Here is a 22,724-nt window from a genome sequence, read left to right as displayed (position 1 = left end):
ATTTAGGACACAGCTAGCCTTGACCTGTTTTTGGAACCTCATTTGTGGCTATTGTGTAGAGCAGGGGTATTCAAACTTGGCCCTTTTATGACTTGTGGACTTCAACTCCCAGAATTCCTCAGCCAGGCATTAGAGTCATTAGTAAGATCCTTCCCTAGAGACCAAAGGCAACCACCAGCAGATTTGTGAAGGTATAAGCCTATTTAAAGTAGAAGTGGTTTGCTACTGAAGCCAGGACACTAGTAAATGCTCGTCAGCCCAATAATTTTATAGCTGAGTTTTTAAAATGGTTAGCATTCTTATTTTAAAGTAATGAAAACTAGTCAGATACTGGCATCTGGACCTCCTACTGACATAGCAACATCTGTTAAGTATTTACTCTTGAACAAAACAAGGATTTTTCACATTGTTTCTTCATTAGCTACTAAGAAATGGAGAGGATGTTAACCCAACTAAGTGCAAAAGGAATAGCAATAATTTTAGATGACTTGCAGTTAATGTACTACTGTATTAACCATTCCTACCCAATTGCAGAACACATAATTTTGCCTAGCTGCATTACAGCCATCAGTCTGCCCAGTGGCCTAAATTTATGCAAATCATACTGAGTGACCCTGGACTGGCTATGATTATTCAGAGGTATTTTATCTTTGAATTGTCACGAAGATAAATATCTGGGGGACAGTACCATTATATTCTCAGATTTTGCAGGAAGAATAAAACAATTACAGTTTTAAAAATATATTCCAATCATAACATATTTTGGCATGCATGGAAAGGAATCTGTAAAATAAGATAGGTGATGCTGAGGGTTAGTGATGAATGAGATGCTACGGGATAAGTGTTCTGGGAGAATTGCAAAGTTTTGTGGCTGTGATATTGACTGTCCTTGGGAGTCACTTAAATCAGCAAATTCACACAATGATGAAGAAAAATGACTTGCTGGCTTGACAGACTGCAGGGCAAATCAAAGTAGTCAAGAAGCCCAATCACAAAGATAGCAAGGGGGGGGGCTGAAGGAGCAGATCAGCCCATATTTATATGACAGTGCTTGAAATACAAAGAACAAGAAACAATGCTAGCACTGCCTGAACAGAAAGCAAAAGTCCTTTATTGTACACAGTACAGAACGTAATGCAGCTTTGCAGGAGATATATAAGCCCTGCTCAGGCAATAAACATTTCACATCAATCCTCAGATTAACTCTTTTTGTACTAGGTACTCCCAAACCAAATTAAAGAAATTGACAAACAAAAATAACACAGTTAATCCCATTGGTTTGGTTCAGCCCTGGGGCAGAATGGGGGACTGCAGCAGTTTGCTGCTTGCCACCCTGTGCTTTGTGACAGGCCACCTGATACATTCTGGGGAGAGTTGCTGAGTCGTTTATAAAGAGTTTTAAAAAAAAGGAAGTTAGTCAAAAAACCCCCAAGTTATCAAAGCAGAAAAAGGAATCCTATACAGCATTTACAATGAAACATGGAGCTGAGATGCATATTAGGCCAAGCACATTACTGGTACATGCCAGCAAGGCTCACAGGAAAGAGCAGAGGGGGGATTTCTGAAAGATCCAGAGAGGTTTTATAAATATATACATACATGTATGTATGTATACTGTACACACATACACTGAGTAACTGACTTTCTCCCCATTCTCTAAATTTTTACAAAAAAAGTTTTATTATTTCTTAAATCGCCATTCGGCAACAAATATCTGAAAGCGTAACGCAACTTAAGTGAAAAATACATCTGTGTACACATGCTTCATCTCTCTTACTTGCAAGTTCAGCAACAATTGGGAAAAAATAGTTCAGCAGCAGCCAGCCAGCAATAGCGAGGTAAATGCTACCAAGGATCAAAATTGCTATTTTGGGAAAGTTCAGTAACTGGAGTTGCCTTGTACGGCAGACATGCTGTGCTCTAGCAGATAAAAAGCCAAGCAACTCTCATTTGCTGTTGAGAAGGAACACATTTTGAATGCAGAGCAAGCTGTGTAAATGGTCCGGGGCAGCATCTAGTGCAGAGGCAGACGACAAAGCCGCATAGGGCAGGGCATGCATTTCAGCTACTTCCTCCCAAGCTGCAGCACCTTTAGTATAAATGCGGCCAGAAGCAAGAAACTGCCTTTGATTAGGGAGGGAAAAAGCCGAACCACCAAACATTTGGATTCAAAAGTTGCCCCTTAATCTTGGCAGTTTTGTGGCTAAGCCCCCTTTCCTGACTCTAAAAGCAAGCCATTCACATGCAGCCTTTTAACAGAGAGGGTGGCCTGCTAGATTCAAAAAAGTCTGTGTATTTTAAGTGCTGTCCTTTGGACTGCCTTTCTGAGATCAATAATAATAACCACAAAAGAAAAGGAGAAAGACAATCAGAAGAAAAGGTTTTTTCTCAGATTGAAGAGTCGCGCTGAGAACCTAGGGGAAGCGGCCGAGTTAACTCAGACAAGCCAGCCATTCCACACTAAGCCACCACCTCTTCCAAAAAGGCTTTCGTAGCACTGGCTCATTTTCTCTGCAAATTAGAGCCCTTTCCTTTATACAAGGTGGAGTACGAAAAAATTGATTGTTACATAGCATTTTTTCTTGACAATTTACTAATCACACAGTCCCTTGGGAGTCCTGCAAACATGTACATCACGCATGTTCCTAGCAGCAGGACTCGGAAACCGTGGCCTTTCCCCCTTGCTCCCCCAATGCCACCTGCCTAATATTTTCATGACTGCAGCCAAGGAATCAAGAATTGGATATCCTATTCACTAGTCATGTTATAGTCAGTTTTGAAGGATAGAGGGCCTCAAAGTAATTTATCTTCTTCTGATAATATCTGCAAGGAGCAGTTTTATGAACAGAAATTCTTTATAAAAGTAATTTGCCCTTATTTGTTGGAGCTGAAGCCTCCAATGTCACTTGCTGAGTAAGTCAGTAAGCAAAGGCCTCAGCATATGGGAGGCTGCTGCATCGGTCCAGGTCAAGGAGGTATGCGGAATTATCTTCAAAATGTGTCAGAGGTAAGGTGTCGTCTTCATTCACATGGCAGTCCGGTTCAGCTTTTAAAAATGGGCGTTGATTGTCAGGGAAGGCCATGGAAAAAAGGGCATCAGGATCACAAACAAACTTATAGACATACCGCTCTCCGGCCACCTGGAAAGAAAAGGAAGATCCTGTTAGAATACAGACAAAGAATGACAGAGGTGCAAAGTAACCAGCCTTGCTCAACTTCCTTCTATCCTTTCCTCCCAAATAAATGTAAGCTGCTTGTTTGGAATGACACCAAGGAACAGCATGCTGGCAGAGTTCATTCAGTCAGGCAAACAGAATAGGAGGAAAGCTAATCCTAAAAAAAAGGCCATATTTATGTCAAAAACTGTTTCCATGTAACCACACTGTTCTGACAGTGTGGATAAAAGACTTCTTTACCTTTTGCATGATGCCTTTTTCATAGTAATAACGAAGAGAACGACTGAGCTTGTCATAGTTCATAGCTGGTCGATTTTTCTGAATCCCCCATCGACGAGCTACCTAAAAAGGTGAAAAATGCAATTATGAAGCTGTTCAGAGTTTGCCAGTTCTAAGAATATCACTGAAAAGGGTTAACCATAGGGATGGGTGTCAAATGAAAAATGTATTTTGTTTAGAACCTGAAATGAACAGATTGTATCTTGGAAATTCTGCTAACTAAGACCTGTAGTCTGTGGTTCAACAGATCTAATCCAAAATATTTTGATTGTTCTCATTTTCAGCCAAGACAAAAACTGGAAGTTTTTGTGGGGTAATATGGAAAGATGTCTTCCTCTTCCCTCCATCCCTATATGATTTTTTTGACTAGTCTGTTTTCTGATCTTCTCAATACATGTTCCTAATTGGATCTTTGGTACCAAGTTTTTAAATAGAAAAAAATAGCATTGCCAGTAATACTAACATATTCCAAATTATTTTGAGAGAAAACACCAGTTCTTAGAAAATATCTGACATGAGAGTGATCACCCCAGCCCCTGATCTCTCAGTCACAGACTGAGAGAGTCATACAGGATTTGGGATTTTATAGGTACTTTACTCAAACCTGGAATATACATTTCTCACAGTATTGAATCAGGGAGCTACATGCAACCTGCCAAAGGTGCCCATATACAATTCTCAACTCACATCCAAGTTATGCCCTTAATTTTCCCACCTCACTCTAAATATATATTTCCCAACGTGATTGTGGGAGGAAGGTTTAACTTTCATATCATTCAATGTTGACTCCTTTTTGGGAGATATCAACTCCTCCTCTACATTTATATATTTTGCTTTACCAGCTATTTTTCAAACAAGATTAGTATTGCTAAATGGTGCACTTTATAACAAAGCACAAAGTGGTAAACACCTATAGATATTGCTAAAGTGAACTCAGCTTATTTCAGAGATGTAAAGTACCACATCTGCTCTTTTGAAACTTGCTTGTGGCTTCTGAAAAGTCACTGAGAACTATTCCAATATCGTTGGTCAAGTCATAGAGTATTGACCAAAAAGCCATTAGCATGACATCTTTATTGACTACATCTGAAACCACAGCTAGTCAGACATGATCAGGAAACATAACAGAAGAACAGAGAACCTAATGGGTTGCAACAACATTCTAATATAACTGTGCAGCAGTAATATAAAGGAGATTACTCATTTCAGCTCTTTGGGAGCAGGATCTGATGACATAATCTGGTTGCCAACCAACCTGCTGTTTCCCAGGGGATTTATGGAACCGACAATCAGTCAGCACTCAGAGAAGATTAATAGGATTTCCAAGCACTAAGTGCACTAAGGCAGCCTACGTTCACCTGAGGCATTGCAAAAGCCTAAACAAGCAATCTCAACCAAATACATAGAGTGTTTCCAGTGACCTTAACAGCTCTACAGATAATTATGTTCATGTGATGTACTGGTCAGATTATCTCTCTCCATCAGACCAAAGATAAAATGAAAGAAAATTCAAGAGTGAATCAAATACACATATTGTCATCAGAGAAAGCAGAATTTATTCATTGAATGTCCTACACTATTGCAGTTACTGTATACAGCAATTCATGTATCTCCCACAATACATTTCCTTATCTATTGAAACATTTCAAATAAGCCACAAGAAAAGGGACATTAGAAATGAGAGCTAGTTTGTATTTCACATCTCTTTCTCTGCCCCCATTCCAAACTTTGCTTTTGCTCATTCATATCGTGAAGGGGCAAATACAGTCAATAAATCTAGTAGCACTGCAGTATCAAAGCAAAGATAGACACATTGTAGCATACATCTGCTTTTTTAAGCTTAGAGATTTAAGATAAACTCTAAAGTTTCCAGGTCTGAAGTATGCTTGCTAAATTTTGCACGTTTACATAAAAGCTTTTTGCATTGCAGATGACATACACACTCAAGCACCCCTGTAGCAATTCTGACATGATCATGTTCCAGCACCAGACTCTGACAATTTAGATACTATCCATTTTAACAGTAATTTTATTAAAATGTATAATTACAACAAAAATACAAACAAAAAACTAAAAAGAAAAAATAGGTGCAGAAAAAAACTAAAAAAAAAAAGAAAAAAAATACTAAAGAATAGATGATGATGATGATGATGATGATGATGATGATGATAATAGTTGGAAGGGATCTTGGAGGTCATCTAGTTCAACCCTCTGCTCAGGTAGGAAACCCTATACCAGTGATGGTGAACCTTTTAGAGACTGAGTGCCCAAATTGCAACCCAAAACCCACTTAGGTATCATCGGGTGCTGGGTGGGCGTGGCCCACTGGGTGGGCGTGGCCGCGGTGGTAACAGCAGACTGGGTGGGACTAAAAAGTTCAATCAATCAATTCCAAGTTTACGAGATCTTTTTTTTCCCCATGAGAAGTTGAAACTGATTGATTGATTGAACCCTGTGGCGGAGGCCTAAAATGAAAAGGTTTTATAAAATCCAGCTGATGGCCTAGGACTGGGGCGACAGTGCGTGTGCCCCCAGAGAGAGCTCTGTGTGCCACCTGTGGCACGCGTGCCATAGGTTCGCCACCACGGCCCTATACCATTTCAGACAAATGGCTATCCAGTGTTTTCTTAAAAACTTCCAGTGTTAGAGCATTCACAGCTTCTGGAGGCAGGTTGTTCCACTGATTAATTGTTCTAAGTGTCAGGAAATTTCTCCTTATATAATTTTTCCCTTCATCACAACTAGTATAAACAGTTTTAATAACTTAGCACCTTCTCCTATAATATAACAAATGATGTATTATAGGGTTCATTGTTCAAAAATAGCCTTCAATATGTTCAGTGTTAAAAATATTTTGCTCCATTCTGTGAAAGTCAAATTTAAGTGTTCTTCTCTTTTAATTGTAATCTTTAGTTTCTCTTGTTCCCAACCTTCAAAGACCCATCCTATTGGTTTTTTTTTTAAAAAATCAGTTCAAAAGCATTTCTCCATGGGATAGATTCTTAGAATTAATTCCAAAACCTTATTTCAAATTTATCTGGACCTTGGTCTATTTGCAACTTTCTAAAATCCAAGTTTTAATCACCTTTTGCTATTTATTCTTTAAGTTAAATTTTTAAACCTGCAATTAAAATCTCCTTTATGAAGGATTGAAAGAAACTCACCCAGTGTTGTAAAATTTATCAATTCAAAGGATCCTAATAGCTGAACAACAGTTAACAAGCAATTTCCATAAGTGATTAGAAAAGGAACTATGCAAATTTAGTGCCCTTTCAAAGGTGCTGACTACAGTTTGAGCAAGAGGGTCCAGGACAATTTGTCACAGCAAACTCGCCACAGCCATTTCATCATAGCTATCCTGGCATGACCATCTTGCCATGGGACAACCCACGTGGGATCACTCAATGCGATGTTGTCCGCTACCGTTTCTTCTACATTATTTGTATTATTGTCAATGGAAATAATGTTGAAGAAACAGTGGCGGATAATATTTATCACATTGAGTTATCCCACGTGGACTCTCCTGTGGCAAGTTGTCCTTTGGTAAGTTAGCTGTGGCGAGTTGTCCTATTCCATGAGCAAGATGATAATTTCTTCACTTCCCAGAGATCTAAACCCACCAGGGACCATTAATGGTGTTTAATGGTATTCTTGTGGTATTACAAACACCTTATACAGAGGTTGCAGAAATATTTCAGAATTAATGCCATATGTAATATACATTTTGCTTGGTTCAACTGCAATTTTGTCTATTGAATGATATAATCATAATGGTGAGATAAGAGAAAAGTCTAAAACTGAAAGATAATTGAGCCAATTAAGAGAGAGAATTTCTACTGGCAAATATTCGGGGCACTGCAGCAACCAAATCAAGAGATTTTCTGCTCAATATATTCAGCAAAAGATGTGGAACTGACTAGCACCATATCCTCTATATTTGACTTAAGATATTTTGGAGAAGACTGAATAAGCAGAGTCACATGAAGACAGAAATGTCCTTATTTGCAACTTTTCATCCTGCTATTCCTGTGGAAACTATTCGTAATGAAACTGGCCATTTGAAAAATACTTCTGAGCTAACAGTTACAGATAAATCTACTTATGCAGGTTCAGTCTTATTGAGGTACTGCTAAGGTATTCCTTAGCAGTAAATAAAACACTCTGAGATACTGTAGGAATGCTAACAAAAGTTCTGTATTGTGGCAATGTGGAAAGAAACTATAAATTCTGTAATATGTAGAAACTATCTCCATATCTAATTACTTTTTATGTTTCAGTCAAATATAGCAGCCTTCCCCTGAAATGTTGAGAATACAACAGAATTGGCAAAAGGCTTTGCAATGTCCTTGGCTGAGATTCAACTTGGCCAACCTCTGATATTTGACTTATGATGGCTACAACAATAAAGGTGATATAGAGATTTCGTTTATTTGTTTTTACCTCTTCTGGCTCAATCAGCTTGAATTCCATGCCCCTTCCAGTCCAAGCAATGAAATGAGAATTGGCTGGGTCATCCAGGAGGGTGACAAGAAACTGCCACAATTGGAGAGACCCTCTTCTCTGATAAGGAGGCCCTTCCCGATATACAGTGGGTTCTTGCTTCACTTTACCTATTTGCAACAACACATATCAATTAGAATTAACAAGCTAGCATCTCCACCATTGGCTCATGAAGATTCAGGTACTTAAAACAATTTCAGTGTTTCTACAGAAAGCCAAATGTATGGCTGCAAAGCTGACTGGCAATGCCTTTTTTTTGTTGGCATATACTATAGTGAGGAGATGTCTGTTAGTATCTGAAGATGAAAATCTTTATGCAGCTGGTTAGCAGCACTTTTTCTGTGTGGTACATCATCAAAATAACAGAAAAGGCTTTAACACCAAGGTGTCCTGCCTTTCAGCAAATGTACCCATGATCTGTAGATTTGACATTCATAAAACAAATGGGATGTATACTAGCTAATATAATTCAATGGATTTAAGCAGCTCTAACAAATTTGAATAAATAATAACACCAATTCTGATTTTCAACTGCAGCTATAGCTCTCCACCACATAGAGTGCCTTTACCTTCCATTCTTTCTGGTACAACACAAGTGTCATCAAAGTACAGTTGGGCATCTTTCTCATACGAGAACCCTGGGAAAAGAGAAGACATATTCAACGGGTGCTGCTCTGCAATCTCTCCCTCCCTCCCCCACAAACACAGACAAACACGGAGTAAACTCTTCCATTAAGAATAGTTTGATAGATAGCATCGCTTTGCTTGTTGGCAGCAATAATATTCAGCTGTTCACTAAAACTGAAAGGTAAGGCCTTGAATTTATCTGCAAATATGCCAGCTGCTATTTTTGAATTCCTGTCCAGAGAGTTGGCTTGCACATAGCTGGATTCTCATGTTGGTGGCAAAATGAAAGTGTAGAAAAGCCAAAGTACTTCCAAATCAAGCAAGCTTACAGAACCTTGGGGCTAAAGTACTTCAAATAGAGTGCATCACCTACATAGATTCTGCCAGCTCCCAGTCTGCTATTTAGACTGGGAGGAACAAACAGTACAGTCCATTTCGGCACAGCCCACCAGTGTTATAAAACATATTTATGGCTTAACATTCCCCCAAATCTGTTCCACTAATTGAATTTACCTGACCTAAACAGTTTCAATTAAGCTATTCTAAAAAGAAGTAACCTTTGAAGTGCTCAGATTGCATTAAACTTGCCAAATATCTAAATTGTTAAAACTGAATCACTCCAAAACTATGTGCAGATTTCTGTGGAGTAACTTCTACATATTTCCTGTATGGCTGGCCCAATTATGAGTACTAAGACAACACTCTTTTTCTCCCCACACCCATCACTTCTCTTTATTTCTACATTTTCTACTCCACCTTTTATTTTTTTTAATAAAGTCAACATAAGAGACCCTCTTATGTAGTCTCTTATGGTGTGGACGATGCTGCAGAAAGAAAATGTTTTTTTAAAATTTTCTAAATTGCAGTTGCTTCTTTTACATGGCATTTCCCCCCCAATCTAAACTGGAATTTTATGCATTCAAATATTTGCCATGTGCTGTTTTTAATAATGTATAAATCACCAGAAATGAATTACAATTACAGTGACATATAAATATCATTTATTTATTAATTTGAACAATGCTATCGCCCTAAGACCAGGAACAGTTTTCTTCACTGAAAGCAGATCATGTAATATCTCTACTCAGAGTAAGCCTTAAAAGATTAACCACATTTGTCCACCAGTAACAATGCGTAACTAGAGGTGAGCAACATTCCCCATTTTCTTAGTATTTGTATAATTATTCCTTATCCTATATTACTCTGAACTGTGCTTTGTGAGCATATCAATGTGACTGCTTACCATCATGGTTGTTGGGAAAGTATCCCCCTCCTGTAGCATATGCCGATTGGCAGTTAGGCACTTCTAAAAAACAAACAAACACGTTGAAGTCCAAGTGAGTTCCAGACTAAATTATACACACTTCAATTCTTGTTCAAGTGAAGTAGTGAGCAAAAAAGGCTGCATATATAAAAACTATAAATCTAAGCATTTCTACTCTAGTTAGAGAAATAATATTAAACTTCATTGTCCAATTCCTAAGCATTTTTCTTAATATAGCTTTCATCCAAGAAAAAGATATCCAGTTCCTGTGAAAATATTGATGTGTATATTTACTTGAAAGAAAGCCCAGTAGAAAATTATATGGTGCATTTCAAATAAAAATGAATAGTAACAATTCTGAAAGATATGAGAATCAACCAAATTCCAACCCAAAGAAATGGAATGAGACAGTAGGATAGCCTGGCTTTCCAAGTTACATCAGGCAACCCATCTGCCCAAATTAGTACATGTTAGATTCTGGTGAACCTTCCCTTAGACATCATTCAGACTTGTATTTTTAAAATATTTTTTAAAACTTTGTGGCATCAGATATGTATTGAATTCAGCCATGTTTTGAAAAGATCTTTCTCTTACCATAGTATCTCCATTCCCACCCCCCAATATCACTTGTCAGCTGTAGAAGTACATGAAGATTCAAATTATTAATAATCTAATCAGACTAATTGGTTTGTTATATCATTTGGCTAACACATAGAATATCTGAGTGGCACTATGGCACAAATAGATGTTTGGAAGCAATTCCTGTAATTAATAACTCATATTTTCTCAACACCAATGATAATAAAATTCCCATAATCTCAATTTTCACTTAACATTCCTCAGATAAACAAAGTTGTAAAAAATATATCCAAACCAGAGATGTGAATATTTAATAGTGAAATCATGTTTCAACTTTCCATGCATGAACAAGAAAAACAAATGAAGCTGTTTTTATGCAGAATCAAACCATTGATTCATTTACTGTAATACTAGTTTACTTTAATCAGTATTGGCTTTTCAAGCTGAGATCTTTCCCATTGCCTTCTATCTGATCCTTTTAATTATAGATGCATGTTATGCATCTGAGGCATGCATTAAAAACTGGATTTCATTCTTTCCCTTAATACCTCCATATTCTCCGAGCATAAAAGTTTAGGCCTCTGATGAGAAGTATTTGACCTTCCTCCTTTGTGCTTATTTACCTACTGGGATATTGCAGTGAATCATGATGAATCAATGTCTAAATAGGGAATACCTTGGATCTGTGAACAATAAATAATACAGTCCCTTGAAAATCAGGTGTGTCATATTATTCCTGGAAGTGGTAATGCAATCTGCCTCCCTACTGCAGCTGTCTTTCCACAGAAGGCAAAGCCTCCTGCATCGCTTTTCAACAGCTTCCCTAGAAGAAGTATTTATGAACCTGCAGAATAGATTGGCAAACGGTATTCAAACTGCACATTTAACACAGGGGCTTCATGTTTTGCATTCCACCTGACAACACATGAGAAGCAGGGAAAGAAGATAAAAAAATCCTTTAACTTTAGATCTTCTGCCATCTGTTCCACTTAGCTTCTAAGAGTTCCTGGTATTTTTAGACCTAAGGAGATTTGTAGCAATGTAGTCAGCTTTGCATCAGGAACAGCTGCAACTAACACCTAATCAGAATTCCTTCCCCATCCCCTTGACCCAAGGTGAGTGGTTTAGGAGCAATCCAAAGTCCAATACAAGTTCAGAGATATTCTATGGCAGGGGTGTCAAACAGCCGGCCCGTGGGCCAGGTTTCATCATACCGGAGCTGCGCCCACCCCATTGCCGGCAATGGCGAAAAAGCTCCGATATGTTGCGTGACATCATGTGACGTCGCGGGTTTGACATGCCTGTTCTATGGCAAACAGAAGATGGAAGATCTTTTGCACACAAATGTGCAACATTGCCCGTCTCCTTTTCCTTCTTGGTAATGGCTTTTCAGAGTAAGTCCAAATCCTGCTACATCTGTTGAATGCCTCTTTTCACAAGATAGAAAAATATAATCTTATATTTCAACTAGGTTAAATGCTGCTACAAAAACCAGCTTTTCTTTTTTTCCACTTCACCAGAGGGATGGACCGAAACAGAAGGGGAAAAATCCAATTCAACAGATGGAAGAGAAGCAGGTACACTGGCTAGAACAAGTATGTTAGGATAACAACTGGTTTTTTTTCATAGTTCTCTATATTATTTATAAATATGAACAATAACTGGAGCTGGCAACTCAGTTGTTAAGCAAAGTGGTTACTAAGTGAAATCAAGACTATGCTTATGATCTTACTTCAGCTTTCCTTTGCTTTACAGATATGGAAAAGTTATAAATGCAAGAACTGGTTGCAAAGTTACTTTTTCATTACTATTGTAACTGTGAATGGTTGCTCAATGAGTCAGTCACTAAACAAAACTATCAATATCCCTGTTTTGCAAGAATGAGAGAAGGAGCAGCTACTATACTTTGAGCTCTGGCATGTGCCATTCATTTGGTGGAATGCAGGCAACAATATTGCCTTCTATATTAGAAATCTTTTTTCTATTATTGGGATAACCCTGAGGTTTGGCTGCAAAAGAATGTATATAAAAGAAATGAATATGGTGAAAGATGGAAATAATTAGTAAAAGGTATCAAGGTGATGAATACAGGATGGAACATTATTTTTGTGTAGTGTCAAAGGTGAATCTTGAGGAAAATAGAAAAGAAAGTGAAACACAGAAGAATAAAATCAATAACAACTGCAGGAAGAGAAGGTAATGCTGAAATAAATTTATCAAAAGCTAGAGTAATCTAACAGAATAAATAGAAAGTGGATGTAAGGCAAAAGGATGTGGAAGCTATTTTATACAAAATGAAAAAAAGTTTACAAAGTGCCACAGAAATGTGTAGAGCTATAATTATAGGAAGTATGAAAATGATTGCTTAATGATAAAATTAAAGATAATGTATAATTGTCTATATATAGAAATATGTAAGATGTCACCAGAGAGACCATGGAATGGCTAAGATGAAAAGAGACAAAACACAACAAAATAATTTTGATGGAATCTTTTTAAAAATTCTGTAGGTGGTTGAAGAGGGCTAAACAACGAGCCCTCAGCAGAGTGAATATCACTGAGAATAAAAGTGATGAAATGATTTGGGATGAATCTAAAGTGGGAGAATCCTGAAAGGAGCAATTTAGAGATTTGTTTTCAAGATAGCAATATCTTGAAAAGTAAAATAAAATTTATGCTATGTTAGTGTACAGGAAAAAAAACATTTTACATACCTGTAAACTACATGAATTTGTGTATTTTGGTAGAATGTTTACTAATGATGGAAAAAATGGAAATAGTTTTAAGATATGCAAATGCTGGTGGGAAATGGCGGTGGATCCATCAGAGGAAGAAAAATGGTCAATCCTTGTATTAATGGTGCAACATAGTTTATTTTAAACTCCATTAGCCAATTGCTGAACACCAGTGATAGAAGGATTGCTTCGTGTGCTACAGACTAAGGACAAGTCTCCTTCATGCAGCTTGGAGGAATTCAATTTTAATGCTCACCTGAATCAATGCAGTAGTCTCTGGGCTCTTGCTTGATTCCCATTGGAGTCTGGAATCCATGAGCTGGGGGGCCTGGAATACCTGGTACCCCATGATCATAGAGTGGGTCATGGTACTCTTGCTTAAATCCCTGAGGAGGATGGGCAGGAGGAGGGACAAGAGGCTCCGACATCTGCCGGTGGTAGACAGGGCGGTTGTCTCCGGAAAGCCCTGGCTGAGGATATGGGTGGCAAGGTTCAGACATCTGCCTCTGAAACCTTGATGAGAATGAAGAAGAGAGAGAAAGAATTATCATTACGGTTAACAGAATCCAGATCTATTAGAGTCTCACTTCTGATTTACGTAAGTTACCCACGGAAGAGTTTGATAGTGAGATGAGCAGCATCTAAACTGAATAAATAAAATCCTGATTAACATAGGTGCACAATGCAATTTCAGCTGAGGCCCTTCATAGCCTACTTTTAGTAACAAGAACCTGGTGCAATGTTGCAACAGCAGCTTGTTGTCTCTGAAAGAAAAAGTGTTATGGTAGATATAATGGTAACACGACCAAATGGAGGACATATAACTTTGCCTTCACTAAAGCTGCTAAATGGACCATTTTGCGGGCAACCCTATCTTTTTATGTTGGTTTTCTCAGCTGTAAATTCGACCTAACAATTGTCTGTTTTTAAAACAAGAACACATAAAAAGTATATATAAATGACTAGATGACCTCCAAGGTCCCTTCCAACTTCATCATCATCATCATCATCATCATCATCATCATCATCATCATCATCATCATCATCAAATACTTTTAATGAATTAGCACAATAAAATATAGGGTAGTTACAACAAAAGCTGTACTCTAGTACAGAAAAGGTCTGTTGTAAGAGACACTATATGTTGCTCATTGGCTATATCTGAGGGGCCTAGATTGAAAAGTGGGGGACATCTCCTGAATCTCTCTAGGTCAACTTCTCAGTAATTAGACAAACATTTAAGTCTAGAAAATTTCTTCCTTCCCCAGAATCATAAAACTGATGCTTAATGTCATCCATTTTACTTTATATACCTGTTTTATGTGATACACAGAAAAATATTCAGTGATTAAATATAGAAATACATTCATATTCAAAGGAAAACAAGGCGGAAGAGTAGATATGAAGCAGCAAAAGGTATTCCAGATTTTTTTGATTGTCAATTTTCCATGAAAGAAAGGTGAAAGGAAAAGGCCCCAGGAACTATATTTTTCAGTAATCAGGGCAAAAATGGATAAGATTTGCCATGAAAACATCCTCTTATCTCGGAGTCAAACTATATAATATGATACAAGATAGTAAGATTTTCAGTGTTTAATATTTATTTATTTATTTATTTACTTTGCCTCCCATCTTGTTTTAGAACAAAATCTGGATGGCTAATATTTGATAAAAGCAGCTGAGTTGGATCAAAGAAGCAGTATCAAGAGAGACAACTAAATTTTCAGGCTGTGTAAGGGAGCAGAATCAAGAGAAATGAACTAACTTATCTGTAGAAAGCATGACCTTCATCTGCGCAAACGTGTCTTTGTTTAAAGGAACAAGCAGTTTGTTTTCACCAAAGGAATAGGAAATGATAAGTTTGACGATATGCATTTCATTTCAACAAACAAGCTTGTGTCTATATACTGTCATTCCAAATTTGCATAGCAATTTATAACAGCTGCTAATCTGCCTCAAAAATGAAGGATTAAATGTTTTAGCTGTCACTTGGTGCAAAAATTATGCCTGATCCAAAATGCTCATGGAATCAATCGAATACACAGAAGTTGCATTCATATGCACCAAGAATTCTTTTTATTGTTTGCAAATATAACCAGATGCTTCACAAAGCAAAATGCTGGCATTAAAAAAAAAGTAACGTTAGAATGTATGTTTTTGCAAAAAATATATTCAACAATTGCAATCTTGGTTTTGAGGAATCTGGGTGAACCTTAGTGGAGACTAAACAAATATGCAACCAAAATGCCAATATTCTTGGTTCTGAACTCCTAGAGACTACAGCAATAAACTGGCACACCCGTTCACATCCTTGCACCTTGAAAAGTGATTGTGATCAATCAATTTGTTTCCCAAGCCTCCAGAGGCACATGACCTTAATTTAGCTTTGAAATATGACCTACTGCAGCTGACAGGCCCAGATTATGCTACTTCCGATCTGTGTCCTTCTAACCTTCTCAAATGTAACTCTAGAACTGCACTGGTATGTTTTCTGCAGGAAGAGGAACTTCCAGATGGAATCATGCCGAATAGCTTTAAGGTCGTTGGGAACTCGGGGCCTGGGGGATATGGGCGAGAGTCTTAAAAGCAATCTGAGGTCCTGGCAATAGAGAGGAATCAAATTTATTTAAGGAACTTTGATGGAGATTGGTCATAAATATGAAAATACATTTTTCTGGAAGTAATCCCATCTGGTTAAGTTTTAATATGTCTTGTCTTTCAATTACATGTTAGCCTAGGGATTTTGAAAACACAGCCTCATATTTGGATAAGAATGTCCAAGTCTGAATCACTGAAATTGTCAAGCAGACCCAAGTGGAAAAAAATAGCGTAAATTTCATGAAAAATCTAACAATAGTAAGAGTCACTGTGCTTCTTAGTATTCATATGTTTTGACAAACAAGACATAATATTTTAAATTATTTCAATCTGTTTGATTCTCATTCTGAAATGTTGAAGCCTCTTGAAAGTTTCACAGAAGGACAGGCTATAAAAACATGTTACATATTTCAAGTGGGAAGATTCAAATATTAACTAGTAAATATTTTATAAGGTCAAGATCATGTTTTCCTGATAGTTGTAAATAAAATAAAGTAATAAATGTAGTAAATTACATGTAATGCAATGTGTATAGTGAAGAAAAAGGCCAAGGGCCCTTGATTAAAATGATCTATTCAGAATGTCAGCCACTTAACTCTTTAACAACCTCAGATTATATATATATATATATACTGTCCAACAAAATAGCTGCCTTCCTCAACTACTGAACAAGGAAAAGAAAGTATGACACATTGATCTGAAATTTGAATTGATTCCATTTTAGGTATATTTCCCAACTTAAACGAATCACAGTGAACATTCTTGAACACCCTGGGAATACAGAGATTAAAATGTGTGCATTCCCATAGTAAATGATTTCTGGCAATAATTCAGGGGTTTGAGCAGTCCTGATGTATCGAAAGAATGATACACTTTCAGTAATGCTAACAAACCAGTTTCAGTTTTACCCTCAGCCTTAGCATCTCAGTGGGTAATTTCAACCAGTTTACCCTCTCACAGCCTAACCTGTCTCAAGGAATTGTTGTGGGCAAACTGGACAAGATAATGTGAGGAAGATGATCTCTCTGTCTCTCTCTCTCTCTCTCTCTCTCTCTCTCTCTCTCTCTCTCTCTCTCTCTCTCTCTCTCTCATACACACACACACACACACACACACACACGAACACCATTTTGAACACAACAAATGGGATGTAGAATTAGCAAACAAAATAGGATACTTCTGTCAGATCACAAGGCCTCTGAACAAGACAAATATTATCCAAGTGGGGGGAAAAGTCATTCCCTCCCCCGTTTACCTGTGTTCTGTTGGGTACTGGTTTTCCGGCATTATCTTTGGCATCTGGATAGGCTGATGAGGTGGTCGAGGTATAGCAAAGGGTTGCTGCCTTGGTTCCTGAAGAGGATGAGGGGTGGGAGGGGGAGGAGGGGCACCCTGCAAAGGGCCTGCTGGGCTAACATGTGCAGAAGTCTGCACAGGTGTGGTGGGCAGAGGTGGGGGCGGAAGGGCGCCACTCTGAAGTGCAGGTGAAGCTGGGGCAGTGGGTGGAGTTAATGGCTTGAACCCAGTGGGGGGCTTCCTATCATAGGCACTGTTCAGAGAGCAGAGGAAAAAAAGAAGAGAAAAGAAGCACAATTTAAAACAGGCAGGAACCATTTACTCAGCTTCAGCTTCAAGTCCTTGACAGTTGAGGATTGTTTGCATTTCATGGTTGTCAGGAAGTTAACAGTTAAGGCTGATCACAGGCCCAAGGGAATCTTTGTACTTCAAGCAAGCGACAAACAGGCTGAGTCATAGGGCTCATTTTAAAACACTTCTCTCACAATTTTCTTAGACATAATTGTAGCTTCCGATTGTGTGCATTCTTTTCTTTCCTACGGAAAAAAGCCCAAAGTGCCTTCCCTTCCCCTTTGTCCCCACCTCAAATAATTAAGAACCAATTCTAATCAGGAGAGCAAACAGGACCGATACCAGTCATTCTGCAGGTTGCCCGGGTGTATTTCCTATCCCCCCCGCCCAACATGACCATGCACTCATATACACTCATGTGTGAAAGTCTTGCAATTACTTGCAAAAAATAAAGGCAATTTAAACATGTGGCAATGTACAGAGCCATTGCTATCAGTATGAACAAGAGTGCTAGGGAAATTAGCTATTAAACCAGTAAATATTGAAATTATTTCTTGGGTTATAGTAGCTCTCCCTAGCTTAATGGCTTTTAAAAGTGTTTAATGCTACTTTGGCATCTGCCACTAACATACCTGAAGAGCACTAGGTTGAAGGATGCTATTTTAGAATATCAGAAGCACCATGTCAGAACTTACAACAATTTGGGGGTGGATGATGTTCCAAAAAGGCATAAGGTTAACAATGTAAACAATTCAGGGTACAGAATAGAGTTGTTACAATTACTCCCCCATCGAAACAGCTTCCCATTACTTAAGCTATCTGATTTGAGTTATACTGCATTGGAAGAGGCACGAAGGCCATAGGAATCCAAATCTATGCCCAGTGCCTTACAGCTTAGCATAGGCACTAATATCAAGTTGCAAATAGCTTTCCAGGTAAATAATTAAGCTTGTAAGGTTTCAGGAACAGCTCCCCTGGGAGGTGACCTGTCTTGCCAAAGTAGTGGTTTCAATTTGCAAGATAAAAAGGTCTGAGTCTACTGTCTGCAGATTTCCCCCCAGAAATCAACTAATTCAATGTTAAGTTATAATAATTATCTTTCAATTATGCAAGCATACAAAAAATACTATCATGGGGCCATCTTGTCAAAGCAGTACCAATACCATTTTTTATTTTCCTGATCCAACTCTCTTTCAAATGTTTTTAATCGGTTGTTGATTAAACTGTTGATGTAATTGATTAATATTTTTAATCAATGGATGGAATTTCTTTGATTATTCAAATGGGTCTGATTCAGTTTCTAGGCACTCTCAATCATTTAACAGTGTTACTTTTGCAAACTGATTCTACATACCAATAATTGTAGAGGCACTTTTCTCCATAGTTAGCACAGAGCACTTGCTCATGACTACAGGTGGACAGCTCTGAAGATGGGCTATGCAGTTCTCTCTTAATCTTAGCTGGTGGTGGCGCATGAAATACCACTGGATTAAAAACAATGGAAGAGAATCAACACGTGTGTCATAAAATAGCTACATAGTTTATAATTTAAATTCCTATAGTTATCATCACATACAAACAACCAGATGTTACTTATAGGTCAGTGGTGGCGAACCTATGGCACGGGTGCCAGAGGTGGCACTCGGAGCCCTCTATGTAAGCACCCACGCCGTCACCCCAGTCCTAGGCCTCAGCTGGGTTTTATAAAACCTTTTCGCTTTAGGCCTCTGTTGCTGTGTGCAAAAAAAAAAAAAGGTTCAATCAATCAGTCAATTTCAACTTCTTGCGGGGGAAAAAAAGATCTTGCAAAGTTGGAATTGATTGATTGAACTTTTTAGTCCCACCCAGTCTGCCGTTACCACCACAGCCACGCCCACCCAATGGACCACACCCACCCAATGGGCCACACCCACCCGGCACCCGACGATGCATAAGTGGGTTTTGGGTTGCAGTTTGGGCACTCGGTCTCTAAAAGGTTCGCCATCACTGTTATAGGTCCTGAGTTACAGCATATATAGTATATCTTATATTCTTACTTTAAAATTACTTTAGAATTAGAATCTTACAGGAGTGCACATTTTAGTTTCTGTAATTATAAATGACATAACATTTCTTCATGTTAACACCCACAAAGAAAAAAAAAGTGCTGAGTAGCAGCAAACAGATCTAGTTGCAGCAGCAATATGAAAGGAAATAGGGGGGGAGGGAATAAGGCTACTAATAAGAATTAGGTTGGCAATTGTCCAGAATAAAAAAGATTTTTGACTTCTCATTCCTGAAGTTAGTTCTGATATTGCTCAAGTTAAGAAAAAAGGAAACCAAGATCACAGGATTGTGAACACAAGAGAATTTGGAATATGACAGTGTACGCTTTGACACTACAGTTAAAAGCAAATTTGGAATGAAATTTCAGTAGAACCATGGAGTTCAAACATTTTTTCTTTCTAATGCCAATCCAGCTTCTCAACACAAAGCACAAACTGAGTACTACTAGAAAATAACACCATGCTTGACTGCAGCTGAGTATTGGAGGAAAAGATTAATAGTGGAAAACAATGGATTGAATAAACGCACTTTGAACAATTTATGCAAAATATTAAGCTCTAACCTAACAATGAAAAGGAAAATATGTTAAATCCACAAATTCCAGTTCTCATAAATAACACTTTATTAGGCACACGGATTTCTGAGATCACTGTAGGTATGTGTGCATACATTTTTTAAAAACAAACAAACATATGGCTGCTTATCTCACAGAAAATGACTGGGTGGCATACAACCAACAATTAAAACAATGCCACAGCTGTTTAAAACTTAAAAAAAATGAAAGGAGGATTGTGGGAGAGGAACATTCAATTAAACACAGTATAACCATTGCACAGGGTGCCCTGAATGCAATATATGTGTCTTTATGCGGATGTAACAAAACACTGTGGAAATGCCAGGAGACCTAACTGATTTGAGTAAGTGCCTCATTTGCCACGGAAAGGAAGAAAGATGCTGGCAACTGCATCTTTCAAATAAGGTATCCTGACATTCCCACATACCTCTGAGAGGGAATTATTTTTCACGGCATTGACATTTCTAAGCAAGATTTGACAAGAGCAATAATCTATCTATGCCAAGTCTGGGAGATCAATTTCAAAGTAGGAAATTACCTCATTAGGAAGAAACACCTTGCTTCAATACTAGTCATGACAACTCCCAGATTAACGGGTTCTAAAAATACACAGCTCTGAATTCAACAAAAGTTTCCATGGGATCAGGTTTTTTGAAAAGTACTTTGAGCATGCAGATCACTACATGGACAATGATATTTTAACGCTGTATTATTACACAAGACAGTGTGAGTGCCAATGCAAGTTGCATAAATAGTTTCTTTATACTAAAACTGCATCAACAAAAAGCAGGCACGGTAAAATCTATTCTGATAGTTACTAAACCAGGATTATGTGGATTCAGCAACACTGCCAAGTCAAACTGGCAAGGTCCATACTGTTTGTAGCAAAGCCTCTGTCAACAAAGGAGATAATTTGTTCTCATAGGGGATCAGATTCTTTATTTTAGCAGGTGGCTATTTAAACAATGTATTGATGTCTACTGTGTATTAAACATATTGTTGTTCTGTTGGTGCTTGCTTTCCCCTACTTATCATCTATAGCATAGCAAAGATGCTCCTATTGGGCAGCATGAGATCATGTGTTTGGGCATACCGATAAAGAGTAGATGACCTTTACAGTATGTTTCTTTCAGGTTAAGCCCTTTTAAGTACAGGTTTATACTGGGGTGGTGTTTTGGGTTTTTTGGGAAACATTCCCACCTAGGCAAGTGTACTGTACGCTTGAAGAAGTGTAAACTGGATCATGTATACAGCCGCAATCTATGTCTGGAAGATATTTTTGAACCCACATAGATTGCAGAGTTTGATATTATGTAGCTTTATTTATGAGGTGCCAGTGAATACATCTCACTTCCTAAAGGTGCTATTCTCCAGATGCTTTGAACTTCAATTCTCATCAGTCTTAGTTATTAAGGAAACCAACCCCAATCCCCAGGAAAACATCAGATTTGCCATCATGTTGGATAAGAAATTGTTGATTTAGATGCATTACACCGTAAGTAATTTTAGGCTAACAACAGCTCTAGACTAGAACAATAGCCTTTTTGTTTCAAGGAAGGCTCTTAAGTGCAAACGTTTATAGCTACAATACAAAACAAGATGGAAAAGGAACATGCCTAGTTAGATTGATGCCAGAAATTAGCAGAGGACATGTGAGTCTTGCCTGCTTCTTCTCAACGCAAGTTAGCATTTGGCAAGCACTCATGGAAAGATGATGCACATAGCATCTCTGACTATTCATAATTTATATGCTGATCAGCTGTACTCTGCCATTTAAGTCCAACTGGGATTTGTTTATGCACCAATCTGAACACACCCTGAAAAACTAACATTAAGTGTGGGGGGAACCAAAGAAGGCATTTCGAGGTTTGACCATTGCCTGGATCATAGCAAAGGGGTAAATGATATTTAGGACCATGGGGAAGGGAGGTTGCCAGGGAGAACAGTCCAATGTAATTACTTCCATACCAATATTATCAAAGTATCTCAAGAAAATACTCATACACAAAACCCAAGATTCAGCTATGTTATCACACATCAGTTCTCCAGCACTAGCTTCATTATGATTCCAATAGTTGCTTTTGATCTTAGTGGCTCTCCTCATTTCATACCAGAGCTAATTATCCTTAGAGGAACTTGTCCTCAATGCTCCTCCCACGTTTGGAGAACAACTACATGGCAGATTTATTGTGGTACTGGAAAAAGCCTGGAGCCAAGAATGAATTGATCAAGCATCTAGCTGGATACATTTCAAAGTGGAACTAATGCTGTTTTTTTCTCTCACAAGAAAAAAATGTTTTACCTGAAATGTTGGTTCAGCAAAAGGGAAAAAAACACACTACATAGTACCCACCGGTATGTAGTAATCAGTCTATTAAACTACCTAACTCAGTATTGTATATATGGAATGGGTTCACGTGTTACACTACCACACCAGAAGATTTGCTGTAAACACAGCTAATATGGTTTATAAAATATGAGTCGTGGTTTACCTCACGTTGCAGCCTAAGCAGTTTTGATTTATTCAACAAACCATTGTTAAGTAAGATTTAACACAGGAGAGGACAAGGCTATAATTTTGGAGTGGCACCAAAGGCCACAGGAAGCAAGGGAATGCCATAGCTATAAGAGACAGGACTGAGATTTTTGGCCTTCTTTCAGGGATTGCTTTTGAAAATTAAAAACAGATAGGCTAATCTAATAGATATTCTAATCTATTAGAATTGCCCATGTCAATTCTAATTTGTAGAAAACCATCT

General features: G+C 38.0%; 1 protein-coding gene across 1 annotated transcript in view; it reads right to left on the bottom strand.

Annotated features, from left to right (window-relative positions):
* Positions 1-1,095: 1,095 nt before the first annotated feature.
* Positions 1,096-22,724, bottom strand: part of ETV5 (ETS variant 5) — a 40,595-nt gene continuing 18,966 nt past the window's right edge. Inside the window, exons 6-13 of the mRNA XM_015814143.1 lie at positions 18,700-18,829; positions 17,014-17,307; positions 13,417-13,673; positions 9,826-9,888; positions 8,525-8,593; positions 7,896-8,065; positions 3,417-3,518; positions 1,096-3,140 (exon numbers count right to left, since the gene is read on the bottom strand). Coding sequence (XP_015669629.1) covers positions 2,919-3,140; positions 3,417-3,518; positions 7,896-8,065; positions 8,525-8,593; positions 9,826-9,888; positions 13,417-13,673; positions 17,014-17,307; positions 18,700-18,829 — 1,307 coding nt within the window. The 3' untranslated portion in view covers positions 1,096-2,918. The remainder of the gene's footprint in view (positions 3,141-3,416; positions 3,519-7,895; positions 8,066-8,524; positions 8,594-9,825; positions 9,889-13,416; positions 13,674-17,013; positions 17,308-18,699; positions 18,830-22,724) is intronic.

This window comes from Protobothrops mucrosquamatus, unplaced genomic scaffold (genome assembly GCF_001527695.2).
Source record: "Protobothrops mucrosquamatus isolate PMUCROS unplaced genomic scaffold, P.Mucros_1.0 scaffold225, whole genome shotgun sequence".
In the NCBI taxonomy this organism is placed as follows: Eukaryota; Metazoa; Chordata; class Lepidosauria; order Squamata; family Viperidae; genus Protobothrops; species Protobothrops mucrosquamatus.
This window is presented reverse-complemented; position numbering and strand designations above follow the sequence as displayed.